Here is a 15012-nt window from a genome sequence, read left to right on the forward strand (position 1 = left end):
GATCCGGCTAATGAGCATGCGGAATCGCTCTGGCCGAGAAGGGGTGGGTACGAGTGGGTGGCTGAGGGGGTGAGGTCGTGCTCTTCAAAGTATCGTTGGTCTAGGTTGCTTAGATCGTGGATGAATAGCATCTATCTGTTTGAAAGGGGGGCGGACCCTAGTATGGTGGCTATTGAGAGGGTGAGTGTTGTGGAGGCCGTGTGTCATGGTCGCGAGGGGTTGGAAGGTGATTTTTTCTATATGTACGCATGTATGTTTACAAAGCTTCATGTTCGGTTGCCGTTGGATGATTTTATGATGGGGGTTCTACGGCTGTTAAACGTGGCGCCGACGCAATTGCATCCTAACAGCTGGGGGAGTTTGCAAGCTTTCCGGTTGATTTGTAAGGCGCTTTATCTGACGCCGACTCCCGAGAGTTTCCTGTACTTTTACATCACGCGTCCGAGGGACCCGTTGTCTTGGGTATCTTTGGTTGGCAGGTCGAAGATTAGTTTGTTGGATGGTTTCACGCAGTCGTTTAAGAGATTTAAGGATGGGTTCTTTCGAGTGCGGGTGCTACCTGCCGGGAGGCGGGTATATTATGATGATGAGGGGCGGCCTCGGTTTCCTTTCTATTGGACGAGTGCGCCGGCGCGTAGGGATGCATTGTCGAAGGGGGCTTTGGATGCGGATAGCCAGAGGGTGGTGGAGGTGTTAGAGATGTTGCCGATTAGGGTGCCGGGGAAGTGGGTTGTTTGCTGTTATTTGACGGACAATCCTGGCCGTGACTTATGTGGTATGTTGATTTATTGTTGTTGGTTTTGTGTTGGACTAATCTGAAAAATTTTCCTTTGTGCAGGTGTGATGGCGCACCATGCGAAAAAGGTTGGTGGGGAAGTGGACTTATTTGCCAAGATCAGAGACCAGATGGCGAACGCCGCGAAGGGGGAGGGGCAGTCGCAGGCTCCGAACCTCGTTGGCCCGGTTGTGGATACTTATCGACCTCCTGTCGCTAAGAGGTCGGCTCCTTCTAAGATGAAGGGGGTTGGGAAGGATCGTAAGAGGCTGAGGGCTCTTGCGAAGACCGGGGGTGTTGGGTCCAGTGGGTCGAGTAACCCTGATCTTGGCGGCTTTGAGAAGGTGAAGATTCAAATGAGGAAGGGTGTGGATCTCAAACTGAGTGACGAGGAGGTGGCCGTCGTGGAGGCTGCTGACCCGGGGCTGACTATGCGGGCCATGAGCGAGTACTTGGCGCGGGGTATGGTGTTGAGTCGGCGGGTGACGACTTTGCTGCAGGGTGAGCTGGCTGCGGGTGATAAGAAAAAGTTGGCTGAGGAGGTTGCTTCTTTGAAGGTGCAAAGGGATCGCGAGCAGGCGGCTTGGGCGGATGAGAAAACGAGGCTGGAGGTTGAGGTGAAGAAATTGAAGGGGAGTGTTGCGGGTTTGGAGAAAAAATTGAAAGCTAAGCAAATGGAGTTGGATGGGGTGAACGCCGCCAAGGAAGCTGCTGCTGAGGAAGCCGCTAGTGAAGTTTTTGGTCTGCAGCAGGCCGTGTATAATGAACATGTGAACGGTTTCCAGAAGGCTTTGAGGCAAGCCGAGTTCTTGTATCGGGAGGTGTCTGTGACCGACTGTCGTTTTAACGTAAATCTGGATGTGTACGATGGTCGTATGCTGGACGTTGCGGAGATTAGCCGGCTCAAGGCTGAGAAGGAAGCGGTCACTATTGCAAATGAAGATACATTGGTGACGACTCCAGCGGCCACCATGGTTGATGAGGGGGTGGAGCAGGTGGTTGCTGATGAGGAAGCCGATGGCGTGGAGGAGGACGCGGCGGGCGACGAGGTGGATGAAGTTGAAGAGTAACATTAGTGTAGATATTGGGGGCGAGGACGCCGAAATTTGTTTAGTTCTTTTTTGTATGTCCGTGTGGGGACTATAATGTTTTGTCGGTGTGTTGCCGGTTTGTTTGGAGGGCGAATGTGCCTGTATTGAACTTTGTTATCATTGTAATTATATTTGGAAATTTATGGAAATGGTGGTGTTGTCATATACTTTGTTTTTAAATCTGTCAATTTTAATTTCCCGTATACCAGAATGTTTAACTTGTCGTGCGTAGCGGCATGTGATTATTAAGTTCGTCTAGCGGTATTTTAGAGTAGGGGCTAGGGGTTTACGTATTTGACCAGCAACACTTAAGAGTGTTGGTAGGAGTTAAGTTATTCGACCAGCGGCACTTATAGCAGTGGCTGGGGGTTTACTTATTCGACCAACGGCACTTAGAGCAGTGGCTGGGAGTTTATTTATTCGACCAGCGGCACTTAGAGTAGTGGCTGGGAGTTAATTTATTCGACCAGCGACACTTAGAGCAGTGGCTGGGAGTTAATTTATTCGACCAGCGGCACTTAGAGCAGTGGCTGGGAGTTAATTTATTCGACCAGCGGCACTTAGAGCAGTGGCTGGAAGTTAATTTATTCGACCAGCGGCACTTAGAGCAGTGGCTGGGAGTTACTTATTCGACCAGCGGCACTTAGAGTAGTGGCTGGGAGCTGTGGTGAATAGAGATGCATAAACTTGTATTTCATTGATGGGTGATGCCTCGTTAAAACCTTCCCAGCCAAAACCCTCCTTAGGGAAAAAATGCCGGGTTAGGAAAGAGTACATCAGATTACAAGTGTAGTTCAGCTAAAATAGAATTTGAGGTGAGAGATGTTCCAAGTGTTGGGAAGCGGCTCTCCGGATAGTTTTTCCAGGCGATAGGCTCCCTTGCCGACCTCTTTAAGTACTCAGAAAGGTCCTTCCCAGTTGGGTGAGAACTTGCCTTCGTGCTTGCGGGCTTTGCTAGCCATCCTCCATACGAGGTCTCCTTTGTGCAAAGAACGTGGTTTCAGCTTGGAGTTGTACCTTCTTGCTGCCCTCAATTTGGTCGCCAAGTCCCGGATTCGTGCCTTTTCCCTTGTCTCGTAAAGGAGGTCGAGGTGTGTGGCCATGCAGTCGGCGTTTATCTGTGCATCGTGGTGTTGTTGTCGGATTGAGGGTTCCCCGATTTCCACTGGTATGACAGCGTCTGTTCCGTAGACTAGAGTATACGATGCTTCGTGGGTCGAAGACTGGGGGGTGCATCTATATGCCCATAGCACTTCGAGTAGTTCGTCTGGCCATTTGCCTTTGGCTCCGTCTAAGCGTTTCTTCAATTGCCCGAGGATGACCTTGTTAGTGGCCTCAGCCTGGCCGTTGGTTTGAGGGTGTTCGACGGAGCTCGTTATGTGGGTAATGTTCAGGTTGCGGTAGAAGTCAGCGAGGCCCTTGTCTATGAACTGGCGGCCGTTGTCGGTTATGATTGTGTGAGGGATTCCATAGCGGCAGATAATGTTTTTCCAAACGAAGCGTTGGACTTGGTTGGCTGTGATGGTGGCTAATGGCTCTGCTTCGATCCACTTGGAGAAGTAGTCGACCGCAACAAGAAGGAACTTGACTTGGCCTTTCCCTGGTGCGAAAGGGCCGATTATGTCCATCCCCCATTTTGAGAATGGCCAGGGTGAGGAGACGTGGTGCAGTTCTTCCTGGTGCATGTGTGTAACCGGCCCGTGCTTTTGGCATTGGACGCATTTTTGGACGTATGTGGTGCAGTCTTCTTCCATTGTGGGCCAGTAATATCCGGCGCGTAGTATCCTAGCGGCCATGGTTTTGGGTCCTGAGTGGTAGCCGCAGATGCCTTGGTGTATTTCTTGGATGACATAGTCGGCCTTTTCCTTAGTTACGCACTTGAGCAGGGGCTTGCTGAAGCCTCTTCTGAATAGTTCGCCCCCAATTAGTGTGTATCGTGCCGCTTTCCGCACCCACCCTTTTTCTTCGTTTGGCGGGATGACCCCTGTTTCTAGGTATCTGATGAAAGGCTCCATCCAAGTGTTGGTGGTAGTAATGTTTAAGCACTGGTTTTGTTGCTCAATGGAGGGTGCGGTTATGGTGTGTTGGAGGAGTGACTTGTAACGACCTTTCTTTTTGGTACTAGCGAGCTTTGAGAGAATGTCTGCCCGGGTATTTTCGCTTCGTGGGACGTGATGAATTTGGAAAGTGTCGAAGTGCTCAGCCAGGGATACTACCATGTGGTAGTATTGTGCGAGGGTGGGATCTTTGATTTGGTACTCACCGTTGAGGTGTCCTACGGTGAGCTTTGAGTCTGTCTTGCATAGGAGTTTACGTGCGCCAACGTCTTGTGCTAAATTGAGGCCGGCTATGATGGCCTCGTATTCAGCTTGATTATTGGATGTTTTGAAGGTGAAACGTAGAGATTGCTCTATGAGGACGTTGCCGGGTCCTTCCAGTACTATGCCGGCGCCGGCCCCTAGCGGGTTTGAGGAGCCGTCTACGTGCATGGTCCACCAGGTGTCACAAGGGGCTTGCTCTTGAAGGTCATTAGCGAAGTCTGCCAGGCATTGTGCTCGGATGGGTCCATGTGGTTCATAGCGGATTGTAAATTCTGACAGTTCGATGGCCCAGGAGGATAGCCGACCGGCTAAATCGGGTTTTTGCAGGATCTTTTGTATGGGATGGTCCGTTCTGATGATGATCGTGTGTGATTGGAAGTACGGTCGCAGGCGACGCGCCGCTGTTATAATTGCGAGGGCTACTTTCTCTACCATCTGATATCGCGTTTCTGGGTCTTGGAGGATGCGGCTCGTAAAGTATATTGGATGTTGGGTGTTGTCCCTTTCTTGGACGAGTGCAGAGCTGATGGCGTTTGCGGACGCGGCTATGTACATAACAAGGGGGAGGGAGGGATCGGGTTTGGTTAGGACCGGGGGGGTGGTGAGGAGTTGTTTCAGAGTGTTGAAATTTTGCTCGCAGTTGTCATCCCAAGTAAACTTTGTCGACTTTCTCAGGAGTTGGATCATTGGTTTGATCTTGTCTGCCAACTTGGGGAGGAAGCGCGAGATGGCGGTTAGTCTGCCCACTAATCGCTGCACCTCCTTGACATTCGCGGGGCTTCTCATGTCGATGATGGTTTGACATTTTTTAGGGTTGGCCTCGATTCCCCGCTGCGTGAGCATGAAGCCCAGGAATTTTCCGCCGTCTACCCCGAATGTGCATTTTTCAGGGTTGAGCCTGATTTTGTAGGTGCGCAGGGCTTTGAAGACTTGTGCTAGGTCCGAGGAGTGTTGTTGTGCGTTGGGGGACTTGACGATGATGTCGTCGACATATACCTCTACCGTCTTGCCCAAGAGTGGCTGGAAGACTCTGTCCATCAAGCGTTGGTATGTAGCGCCGGCGTTTTTGAGACCGAAGGGCATGACTTTGTAGTAAAGGTTGGCTTCTTCGGTTATGAACGCGGTTTTGATTTTATCTTCATCAGCCATGGGTATTTGGTTATAGCCGGAGTAAGCGTCTAAGAAGCTCAGTAGGGCGTGTCCTGCGGCCCCATCAATGAGTCTGTCTATGCTAGGTAATGGGTAAGCGTCCCGGGGGCAGGCCTTGTTCAGGTCTGTGTAATCTACGCACATACGCCACTTCCCGCTGGGTTTCTTAACTAGCACCACGTTGGCGAGCCAGGTTGTGTACTGGGCTTCACCGACAAAACCGGCCTGTTTTAGTTTTTCGGCCTCTGCCATAGCCGCTTGTCTTCTACTTTCTCTAAGCTTTCTTTTTTTCTGGGAGACGGGTTTTGCGTTAGGGAAAACGGATAGCCGGTGGGCGGCTATCCTAGGGTGAACGCCGGGGAGGTCGGCTGCTGACCAGGCGAAGAGGTCAGCGTTCTGTCTGAGTACTTGCTCTATGTGATCTACCTCTCCTTTAGGAAGGGAAGTTCCAACCTGGAGGAAGTGGCCTTGTTGTTCGAGTGGGAGCTGCCTTGTTTCGCCCACGGGTTCGAGGCGTGTTTCGGAGTTTAGTCTGGGGTCTAAGTCATCGCCGTACAGAGTGGGGTGGGCTTGGGATTGTTCAATGTTGTGGGTTGTCAAGGGTGGGAGTGGGAGTTTCAGGCTTGCCATGTAGCATTCTCTGGCTGCGCGTTGGTCGCCATGTACTGTGATAATGTCGCCTTCCGGGGATGGAAACTTCATCGCAAGGTGTGGGGTGGATACTATGGCGCCTAGCGCGTTGATGGATGGACGGCCAAGGAGGATGTTGTAGGACGTGTGGGCGTCGACGACCAAGTAGCGAATGGGAATGGTTTTGGTCTGCCTTCCCTCTCCGAATGTTGTGTGAAGGTCTATGTACCCTTTGGTGGGGACTCTCTCGCCTGAGAATCCGTATATGGGTTCATTGTGGGGGGTCAGGTCAGCGAGAGGTATCTGCATCCAGTTGAATGTTTTCCAATACAAGATGTCCACGGAGCTTCCCTGGTCAATGAGAACCTTCTTTATCGCGAAGCTCTCGACTTCTACAGTTATGACCATGGGGTCGTCTTGGTTGGGGTTGGTACCCTGAAAGTCAGAGTCTGAAAAAGTGATGGGCGGCATTCTTCTTTGCGTTCGGCTGGATACTACGTGTATTTGCTGGACGGCCCGTAGGTGCCTCTTCCTCGAGGAAGAGGACCTTCCTCCTCCTGCGAATCCTCCTGATATCGTATTGATTGTTCCTCGTAGGGGGGGTCTGTCATCCGCTCGTCGCGGATGTGGTTGCGGTGGTTCCCTTCGTTCCGCGTTCTGTGTTCTGGCTGGCTCTCTCCTGGGCTCTCGGCGTTCGACTCGCTGGTCATTGCGTCGCTCGGTCCTCCTATTGTCGTTCCTGTCGTAACGGGGTCTGCATGGACCCGCCCCAACTTCTCTTATATAGTGCCTTAGATGTCCAGCTCGGATGAGTTCTTCGATTTTGTCCTGTAGGGTGTCGCATTCGTCGGTGGTGTGGCCATTGTTGCGGTGGTAGTGACAATACTTGCTCAAATCTGCGTTGGGTGGGTTTTGATACTTCCTGGGTGGGGGGAGGAGCTCCGCTTGCAGGACTTCATCGAGTATGCGGGACCTGGGTGCGTTGAGGGGGGCATAGTTCGAGAACTTCGCTGGTCTGCGTTCTGAGGGACGGTTATGGTCCCGTGGAATGGGCTCTTTGTTGGTCCTTTTGGTCTCTGTCCGCGCTGGGGCGGGTTGGGCATTGTTCTGGTAACGCCTCATGTCTTCAACCCTTATGAACATGGCCGCTCTCTTGCGAAGTTCCTACATACTCAGGGGGGGGCGCATTGCCAGCTCGTCGGCGAAAGGTCACGGCCTGAGGGAGGTCATCATGTACATCAGGATGAGGTTAGGGGTGAGGTCCTTGATCTTCATGGCAATGGCCCCGAACCTATCAATGAAAACTCATAGGGGTTCTCCTTCTTCTTGTCTGAGGTTGAGGAGGGCGATTGTGGTTAGATCATGCCGTCTGCTTGTGTCAAATTGCGTGGTGAAGGTAGAGGTGAGTGTAGCGAAGGAGTCGATGGTGTAGGGGGGAGGCTCATGAACCACTCTAGAGCCGATCCCCTGAGGGCTACTGAGAATGATTTGCATAGCACTGCATCATCAGTGGAGTACAAGCTTATTTGATTGGTATAGATGGATACAAATTCGTCTGGGTCCGTGGTTCCGTCGTAGGTGACTGTTGGTGCCTTCCATTTATGGGGTAGAGGTGTCTCTGTTATCCCGTCCACGAAGGGGTGGCGGCGATTTCTTCTGGAGGCGAAGGAGCTATAATTGCCGCCTAGGGTTGGAGCGGTGGGCCTGTATTCGCTTTCGTTCTCAGTAGGATGGACGTCGAGTTTCGAATAGGGAGGGGGGTTTGGCTCCCCAGCCGCTTTGTCTGTCTCAATTCTCCGCCTAAGGCGGGAGTTTTCTTCCCTTAGTGCTTGCATCTCTTCCGCATTTCTCTTTTTGTACTCTACGAACTCCTCCTGCATCCTGGCTTGAGCTTCCAGGATGCGTGACACCTCCGAGGCGGGGCCGGGGTCGCCAACCTCCACAGCCGGCGCCAAGGGGGGGACTTCTGCTGTTCTGCTTCGGGTGGACACCATCTTGCTTCTAGGGTTTACCTTGGATCTGTGAAATACTCTTCGGTCCCACGGTGGGCGCCAATTGTTCTCAAGGGACCGAGGTCTGTAATCCCCAAATCAACCAAGGGTCTTGTACGTCTTCTCGGGGCCGGTCTTCTCTCATCAGAGGGGGCTTGAGGGCGGCGCAGGAGACCTGCAAAAGACACTCCGATGCCTAGGTCAGCACTGGTGATGTCAGGGTTTCAGAGAATAATTAATGCGTAATGAATGCATGGGATAGTGTGCTATTTATACCTTTTTACCTGTGGGTCCTACCTGGGATGGGCTTTCTGGCCCAATACTCCTTTTTTAGCCATTCTTGGATCTAGTGTAAAAGGGGAGAATTTACCAAGGGGTCCTTCATTTCCTTCAGGTGTTGGCGGCGTCCGGTGCTCGGCCATGAGATGCATAAAAAGGGGGGCTTTCTTTTGGGAGGGTGCCTTTCGTGTGGAAATCGGCTGTCGGGCTTCGGCTTGACGGCCACGTGGTTTAACAGGGGGGTGTGGAGCTAGGTGGGGGCCGTGCTGTCCATACGGAGGGGTTCCTATGTGGTAAGCGGCTCTGCGTGGTAGGCGGCCATCGCGCTCTCTGATGGCTGCCTGGTTCTGTGCGAAGGCGACTGTGTGGTAGGCGGCCATCGTGCTCTCTGATGGCCGTCTACTTGGGTATGGTTGGGACATTCCATAATCTTTTTCTTTACTTCCTTTTCTTTTTCTTCAATTTCCCTTCCTTCTGCAGTTTATATTTCTTCTTTTTCTATTTTCTCCTTCAATGCATGTTAATCCTTCTTGGCTTTCCTTGGTGTGATAAATTTCAACTTCATTTCATGTCCTTCATGCCTCAAATAAAGGTAACGTTCATCAAGATTGACCATTGTAAAATGAAGCCAAGCCCATCTCAAAAGAAGATGACAAGAGTTCGTGGGAGCAATATCACATAATACTTCTTTCCCACATTGTCATGTACTGAATTTGATCCTTGCTTGATTTGGATGAAAGTTTGTTGGTAACTTGAGTTTCTCCACCAATCTTTGGCTTACAACATTGTTGTCGCTTTCGTAAACGAATGCAGCTGAACATTGGTGGCCTTCGATTAAACACCTTGTTCTCTACTACTTTTTCCATAATCTTTTTCTTTACTTCCTTTTCTTTTTCTTCAATTTCCCTTCCTTCTGCAGTTTATATTTCTTCTTTTTCTATTCTTTCTTTTTCTATTTTCTGGTTCAACGTATGTTGATCCTTCTTGGCTTGTCTTGGTGTCATAAATATCAACTTCATCTCATGTCCCTCATGCCTGAAATAAAGGGAACGTTCATCAAGATTGACCGTTTTAAAATGAAGCCATACCCATCTCAAAAGAAGATGACAAGAGTTCGTGGGAGCAATATCACATATTACTTCTTTCACACATTGTCATGTACTGAATTTGATCCTTGCTTGATTTGGATGAAAGCTTGTTGGTAACTTGAGTTTCTCCACCAATCTTTGGCTTACAACATTGTTGTCGTTTTCGTAAACGATTGCAACTGAACATTGGTGGCCTTCGATTAAACACCTTGTTCTCTACTACTTTTTCCATAATCTTTTTCTTTACTTCCTTTTCTTTTTCTTCAATTTCCCTTCCTTCTGCAATTTATATTTCTTCTTTTTCTATTTTCTCCTTCAACGTATGTTGATCCTTCTTGGCTTGTCTTGGTGTCATAAATTTTAACTTCATTTCATGTCCCTCATGCCTCAAATAAAGGGAACGTTCATCAAGATTGAGCGCTTTAAAACGAAGCCATGGCCATCTCAAAAGAAGATGACAAGAGTTCGTGGGAGTAATATCACATAATACTTCTTTCACACATTGTCATCTACTGAATTTGATCTTTGCTTGATTTGGATGAAAGCTTGTTGGTAACTTGAGTTTCTCCACCAATCTTTGGCTTCCAACATTGTTGTCGCTTCCGTAAACGAATGCAACTGAACATGGGTGGCCTTCCATTAAACACCTTGTTCTCTACTACCTTTTCCATAATCTTTTTCTTTACTTCCTTTTCTTTTTCTTCAATTTCCCTTCCTTCTGCAGTTTATATTTCTTCTTTTTCTATTCTTTCTTTTCTATTTTCTGGTTCAACGTATGTTGATCCTTCTTGGCTTGTCTTGGTGTCATAAATATCAACTTCATCTCATGTCCCTCATGCCTGAAATAAAGGGAACGTTCATCAAGATTGACCGTTTTAAAATGAAGCCATACCCATCTCAAAAGAAGATGACAAGAGTTCGTGGGAGCAATATCACATAATACTTCTTTCACACATTGTCATGTACTGAATTTGATCCTTGCTTGATTTGGATGAAAGCTTGTTGGTAACTTGAGTTTCTCCACCAATCTTTGGCTTACAACATTGTTGTCGTTTCGTAAACGATGCAACTGAACATGGTGGCCTTCGATTAAACACCTTGTTCTCTACTACTTTTCCATAACTTTTTCTTTACTTCCTTTTCTTTTTCTTCAATTTCCCTTCCTTCTGCAATTTATATTTCTTCTTTTTCTATTTTCTCCTTCAACGTATGTTGATCCTTCTTGGCTTGTCTTGGTGTCATAAATTTAACTTCATTTCATGTCCCTCATGCCTCAAATAAAGGGAACGTTCATCAAGATTGAGCGCTTTAAAATGAAGCCATGGCCATCTCAAAAGAAGATGACAAGAGTTCGTGGGAGTAATATCACATAATACTTCTTTCACACATTGTCATGTACTGAATTTGATCTTGCTTGATTTGGATGAAAGCTTGTTGGTAACTTGAGTTTCTCCACCAATCTTTGGCTTACAACATTGTTGTCGCTTCGTAAACGAATGCAACTGAACATGGGTGGCCTTCGATTAAACACCTTGTTCTCTACTACCTTTTCCATAATCTTTTTCTTTACTTCCTTTTCTTTTTCTTCAATTTCCCTTCCTTCTGCAGTTTATATTTCTTCTTTTTCTATTTTCTCCTTCAACGTATGTTGATCCTTCTTGGCTTGTCTTGGTGTCATAAATTTCAACTTCATTCATGTCCCTCATGCCTCAAATAAAGGGAACGTTCATCAAGATTGACGTTTTAAAATGAAGCCATGCCCATCTCAAAAGAAGATGACAAGAGTTCGTGGGAGTAATATCACACAATACTTCTTTCACACATTGTCCTGTACTGAATTTGATCCTTGCTTGATTCGGATGAAAGCTTGTTGGTAACTGGAGTTTCTCCACCAATCTTTGGCTTACAACATTGTTGTCGCTTTCTAAACGAATGCAACTGAACATGGGTGGCCTTCGATTAACACCTTGTTCTCTACTACCTTTTCCATAATCTTTTCTTTACTTCCTTTCTTTTCTTCAATTTCCCTTCCTTCTGCAGTTTACATTTCTTCTTTTTCTATTTTCTCCTTCAACGTATGTTGATCCTTCTTGGCTTGTCTTGGTGTCATAAATTTCAACTTCATTTCATGTCCCTCATGCCTCAAATAAAGGAACGTTCATCAAGATTGACCGTTTAAAATGAAGCCATGCCCATCTCAAAAGAAGATGACAAGAGTTCGTGGGAGCAATATCACATAATACTTCTTTCACACATTGTCATGTACTGAATTTGATCCTTGCTTGATTTGGATGAAAGCTTGTTGGTAACTTGAGTTTCTCCACCAATCTTTGGCTTACAACATTGTTGTCGCTTTCGTAAACGAATGCAACTGAACATGGGTGGCCTTCGATTAAACACCTTGTTCTCTACTACCTTTTCCATAATCTTTTTCTTTACTTCCTTTTCTTTTTCTTCAATTTCCTTCCTTCTGCAGTTTATATTTCTTCTTTTTCTATTCTTTCTTTTTCTATTTTCTCCTTCAACGTATGTTGATCCTTCTTGGCTTGTCTTGGTGTCATAAATTTCAACTTCATTTCATGTCCCTCATGCCTCAAATAAAGGAACGTTCATCAAGATTGACGTTTAAAATGAAGCCATGCCCATCTCAAAAGAAGATGACAAGAGTTCGTGGGAGCAATATCACATAATACTTCTTTCACACATTGTCATGTACTGAATTTGATCCTTGCTTGATTGGATGAAAGCTTGTTGGTAACTTGAGTTTCTCCACCAATCTTTGGCTTACAACATTGTTGTCGCTTTCGTAAACGAATGCAACTGAACATGGGTGGCCTTCGATTAAACACCTTGTTCTCTACTACCTTTTCCATAATCTTTTCTTTACTTCCTTTTCTTTTTCTTCAATTTCCCTTCCTTCTGCAGTTTATATTTCTTCTTTTTCTATTCTTTCTTTTTCTATTTTCTCCTTCACGTATGTTGATCCTTCTGGCTTGTCTTGGTGTCATAAATTTCAACTTCATTTCATGTCCCTCATGCCTCAAATAAAGGGAACGTTCATCAAGATTGAGCGTTTTAAAATGAAGCCATGCCCATCTCAAAAGAAGATGACAAGAGTTCGTGGGAGTAATATCACATAATACTTCTTTCACACATTGTCCTGTACTGAATTTGATCCTTGCTTGATTCGGATGAAAGCTTGTTGGTAACTGAGTTTCTCCACCAATCTTTGGCTTACAACATTGTTGTCGCTTTCGTAAACGAATGCAACTGAACATGGGTGGCCTTCGATTAAACACCTTGTTCTCTACTTCCTTTTCCATATCTTTTCTTTACTTCCTTTTCTTTTCTTCAATTTCCCTTCCTTCTGCAGTTTATATTTCTTCTTTTCTATTCTTTCTTTTTCTATTTTCTCCTTCAACCTATGTTGATCCTTACTGGCTTGTCTTGGTGTCATAAATTTCAACTTCATTTCATGTCCCTCATGCCTCAAATAAAGGGAACGTTCATCAAGATTGAGCGCTTTAAAATGAAGCCATGCCCATCTCAAAAGAAGATGACAAGAGTTCGTGGGAGTAATATCACATAATACTTCTTTCACACATTGTCTGTACTGAATTTGATCCTTGCTTGATTGGATGAAAGCTTGTTGGTAACTGAGTTTCTCCACCAATCTTTGGCTTACAACATTGTTGTCGCTTTCGTAAACGAATGCAACTGAACATGGGTGGCCTTCGATTAAACACCTTGTTCTCTACTACCTTTTCCATAATCTTTATCTTTACTTCCTTTTCTTTTTCTTCAATTTCCCTTCCTTCTGCAGTTTATATTTCTTCTTTTTCTATTCTTCTTTTCTATTTCTCCTTCACGTATGTTGATCCTTCTGGCTTGTCTTGGTGTCATAAATTTCAACTTCATTTCATGTCCCTCATGCCTCAAATAAAGGGAACGTTCATCAAGATGAGCGTTTAAAATGAAGCCATGCCCATCTCAAAAGAAGATGACAAGAGTTCGTGGGAGTAATATCACACAATACTTCTTTCACACATTGTCCTGTACTGAATTTGATCCTTGCTTGATTCGGATGAAAGCTTGTTGGTAACTGAGTTTCTCCACCAATCTTTGGCTTACAACATTGTTGTCGCTTTCGTAAACGAATGCAACTGAACATGGGTGGCCTTCGATTAAACACCTTGTTCTCTACTACCTTTTCCATAATCTTTTCTTTACTTCCTTTTCTTTTTCTTCAATTTCCCTTCCTTCTGCAGTTTATATTTCTTCTTTTTCTATTCTTTCTTTTCTATTTTCTCCTTCACGTATGTTGATCCTTACTGGCTTGTCTTGGTGTCATAAATTTCAACTTCATTTCATGTCCCTCATGCCTCAAATAAGGGAACGTTCATCAAGATTGAGCGTTTAAAATGAAGCCATGCCCATCTCAAAGAAGATGACAAGAGTTCGTGGGAGCAATATCACATAATACTTCTTTCACACATTGTCTGTACTGAATTTGATCCTTGCTTGATTGGATGAAAGCTTGTTGGTAACTTGAGTTTCTCCACCAATCTTTGGCTTACAACATTGTTGTCGCTTTCGTAAACGAATGCAACTGAACATGGGTGGCCTTCGATTAAACACCTTGTTCTCTACTACCTTTTCCATATCTTTATCTTTACTTCCTTTTCTTTTCTTCAATTTCCCTTCCTTCTGCAGTTTATATTTCTTCTTTTCTATTCTTTCTTTTTCTATTTTCTCCTTCAGCCTATGTTGATCCTTACTGGCTTGTCTTGGTGTCATAAATTTCAACTTCATTTCATGTCCCTCATGCCTCAAATAAAGGGAACGTTCATCAAGATTGAGCGTTTAAAATGAAGCCATGCCCATCTCAAAAGAAGATGACAAGAGTTCGTGGGAGCAATATCACATAATACTTCTTTCACACATTGTCATGTACTGAATTTGATCCTTGCTTGATTCGGATGAAAGCTTGTTGGTAACTTGAGTTTCTCCACCAATCTTTGGCTTACAACATTGTTGTCGCTTTCGTAAACGAATGCAACTGAACATGGGTGGCCTTCGATTAAACACCTTGTTCTCTACTACCTTTTCCATATCTTTTTCTTTACTTCCTTTTCTTTTTCTTCAATTTCCCTTCCTTCTGCAGTTTATATTTCCTTTCTTCTTTTCTATTTTCTCCTTCAGCCTATGTTGATCCTTACTGGCTTGTCTTGGTGTCATAAATTTCAACTTCATTTCATGTCCTCATGCCTCAAATAAAGGGAACGTTCATCAAGATTGAGCGCTTTAAAATGAAGCCATGCCATCTCAAAAAGAAGATGACAAGAGTTCGTGGAGTAAATATCACACAATACTTCTTTCACACATTTCATGTACTGAATTTGATTCCTTGCTTGATTCGGATGAAAGCTTGTGGTAACTTGAGTTTCTCCACCAATCTTTGGCTTACAACATGTTGTCGCTTTCGTAAACGAATGAAACTAAACATGGGTGGCCTTCGATTAAACACCTTGTTTCTCTACTTCCTTTTCCATCATCTTTATCTTTACTTCCTTTCTTTTTCTTCAATTTCCTTCCTTCTACAGTTATATGCTTTCTTCTTTTTCTATTTTCTCCTTCACCTATGTTGATCCTTCTTGGCTTGTCTTGGTGTCATAAATTTCAACTTCA

At 45.6% G+C, this 15012-nt stretch overlaps 1 protein-coding gene across 1 annotated transcript; it reads right to left on the bottom strand.

Annotated features, from left to right (window-relative positions):
• Positions 1-2765: 2765 nt before the first annotated feature.
• On the bottom strand, positions 2766-7109 carry LOC114172673. Its single transcript, XM_028057007.1, has one exon. It carries the CDS (start codon positions 7107-7109, stop codon positions 2766-2768), a length of 4344 nt encoding a protein of 1447 aa, XP_027912808.1.
• Positions 7110-15012: the final 7903 nt, after the last annotated feature.

This window comes from Vigna unguiculata, unplaced genomic scaffold, assembly GCF_004118075.2.
Source record: "Vigna unguiculata cultivar IT97K-499-35 unplaced genomic scaffold, ASM411807v1 contig_675, whole genome shotgun sequence".
In the NCBI taxonomy this organism is placed as follows: domain Eukaryota; kingdom Viridiplantae; phylum Streptophyta; class Magnoliopsida; order Fabales; family Fabaceae; genus Vigna; species Vigna unguiculata.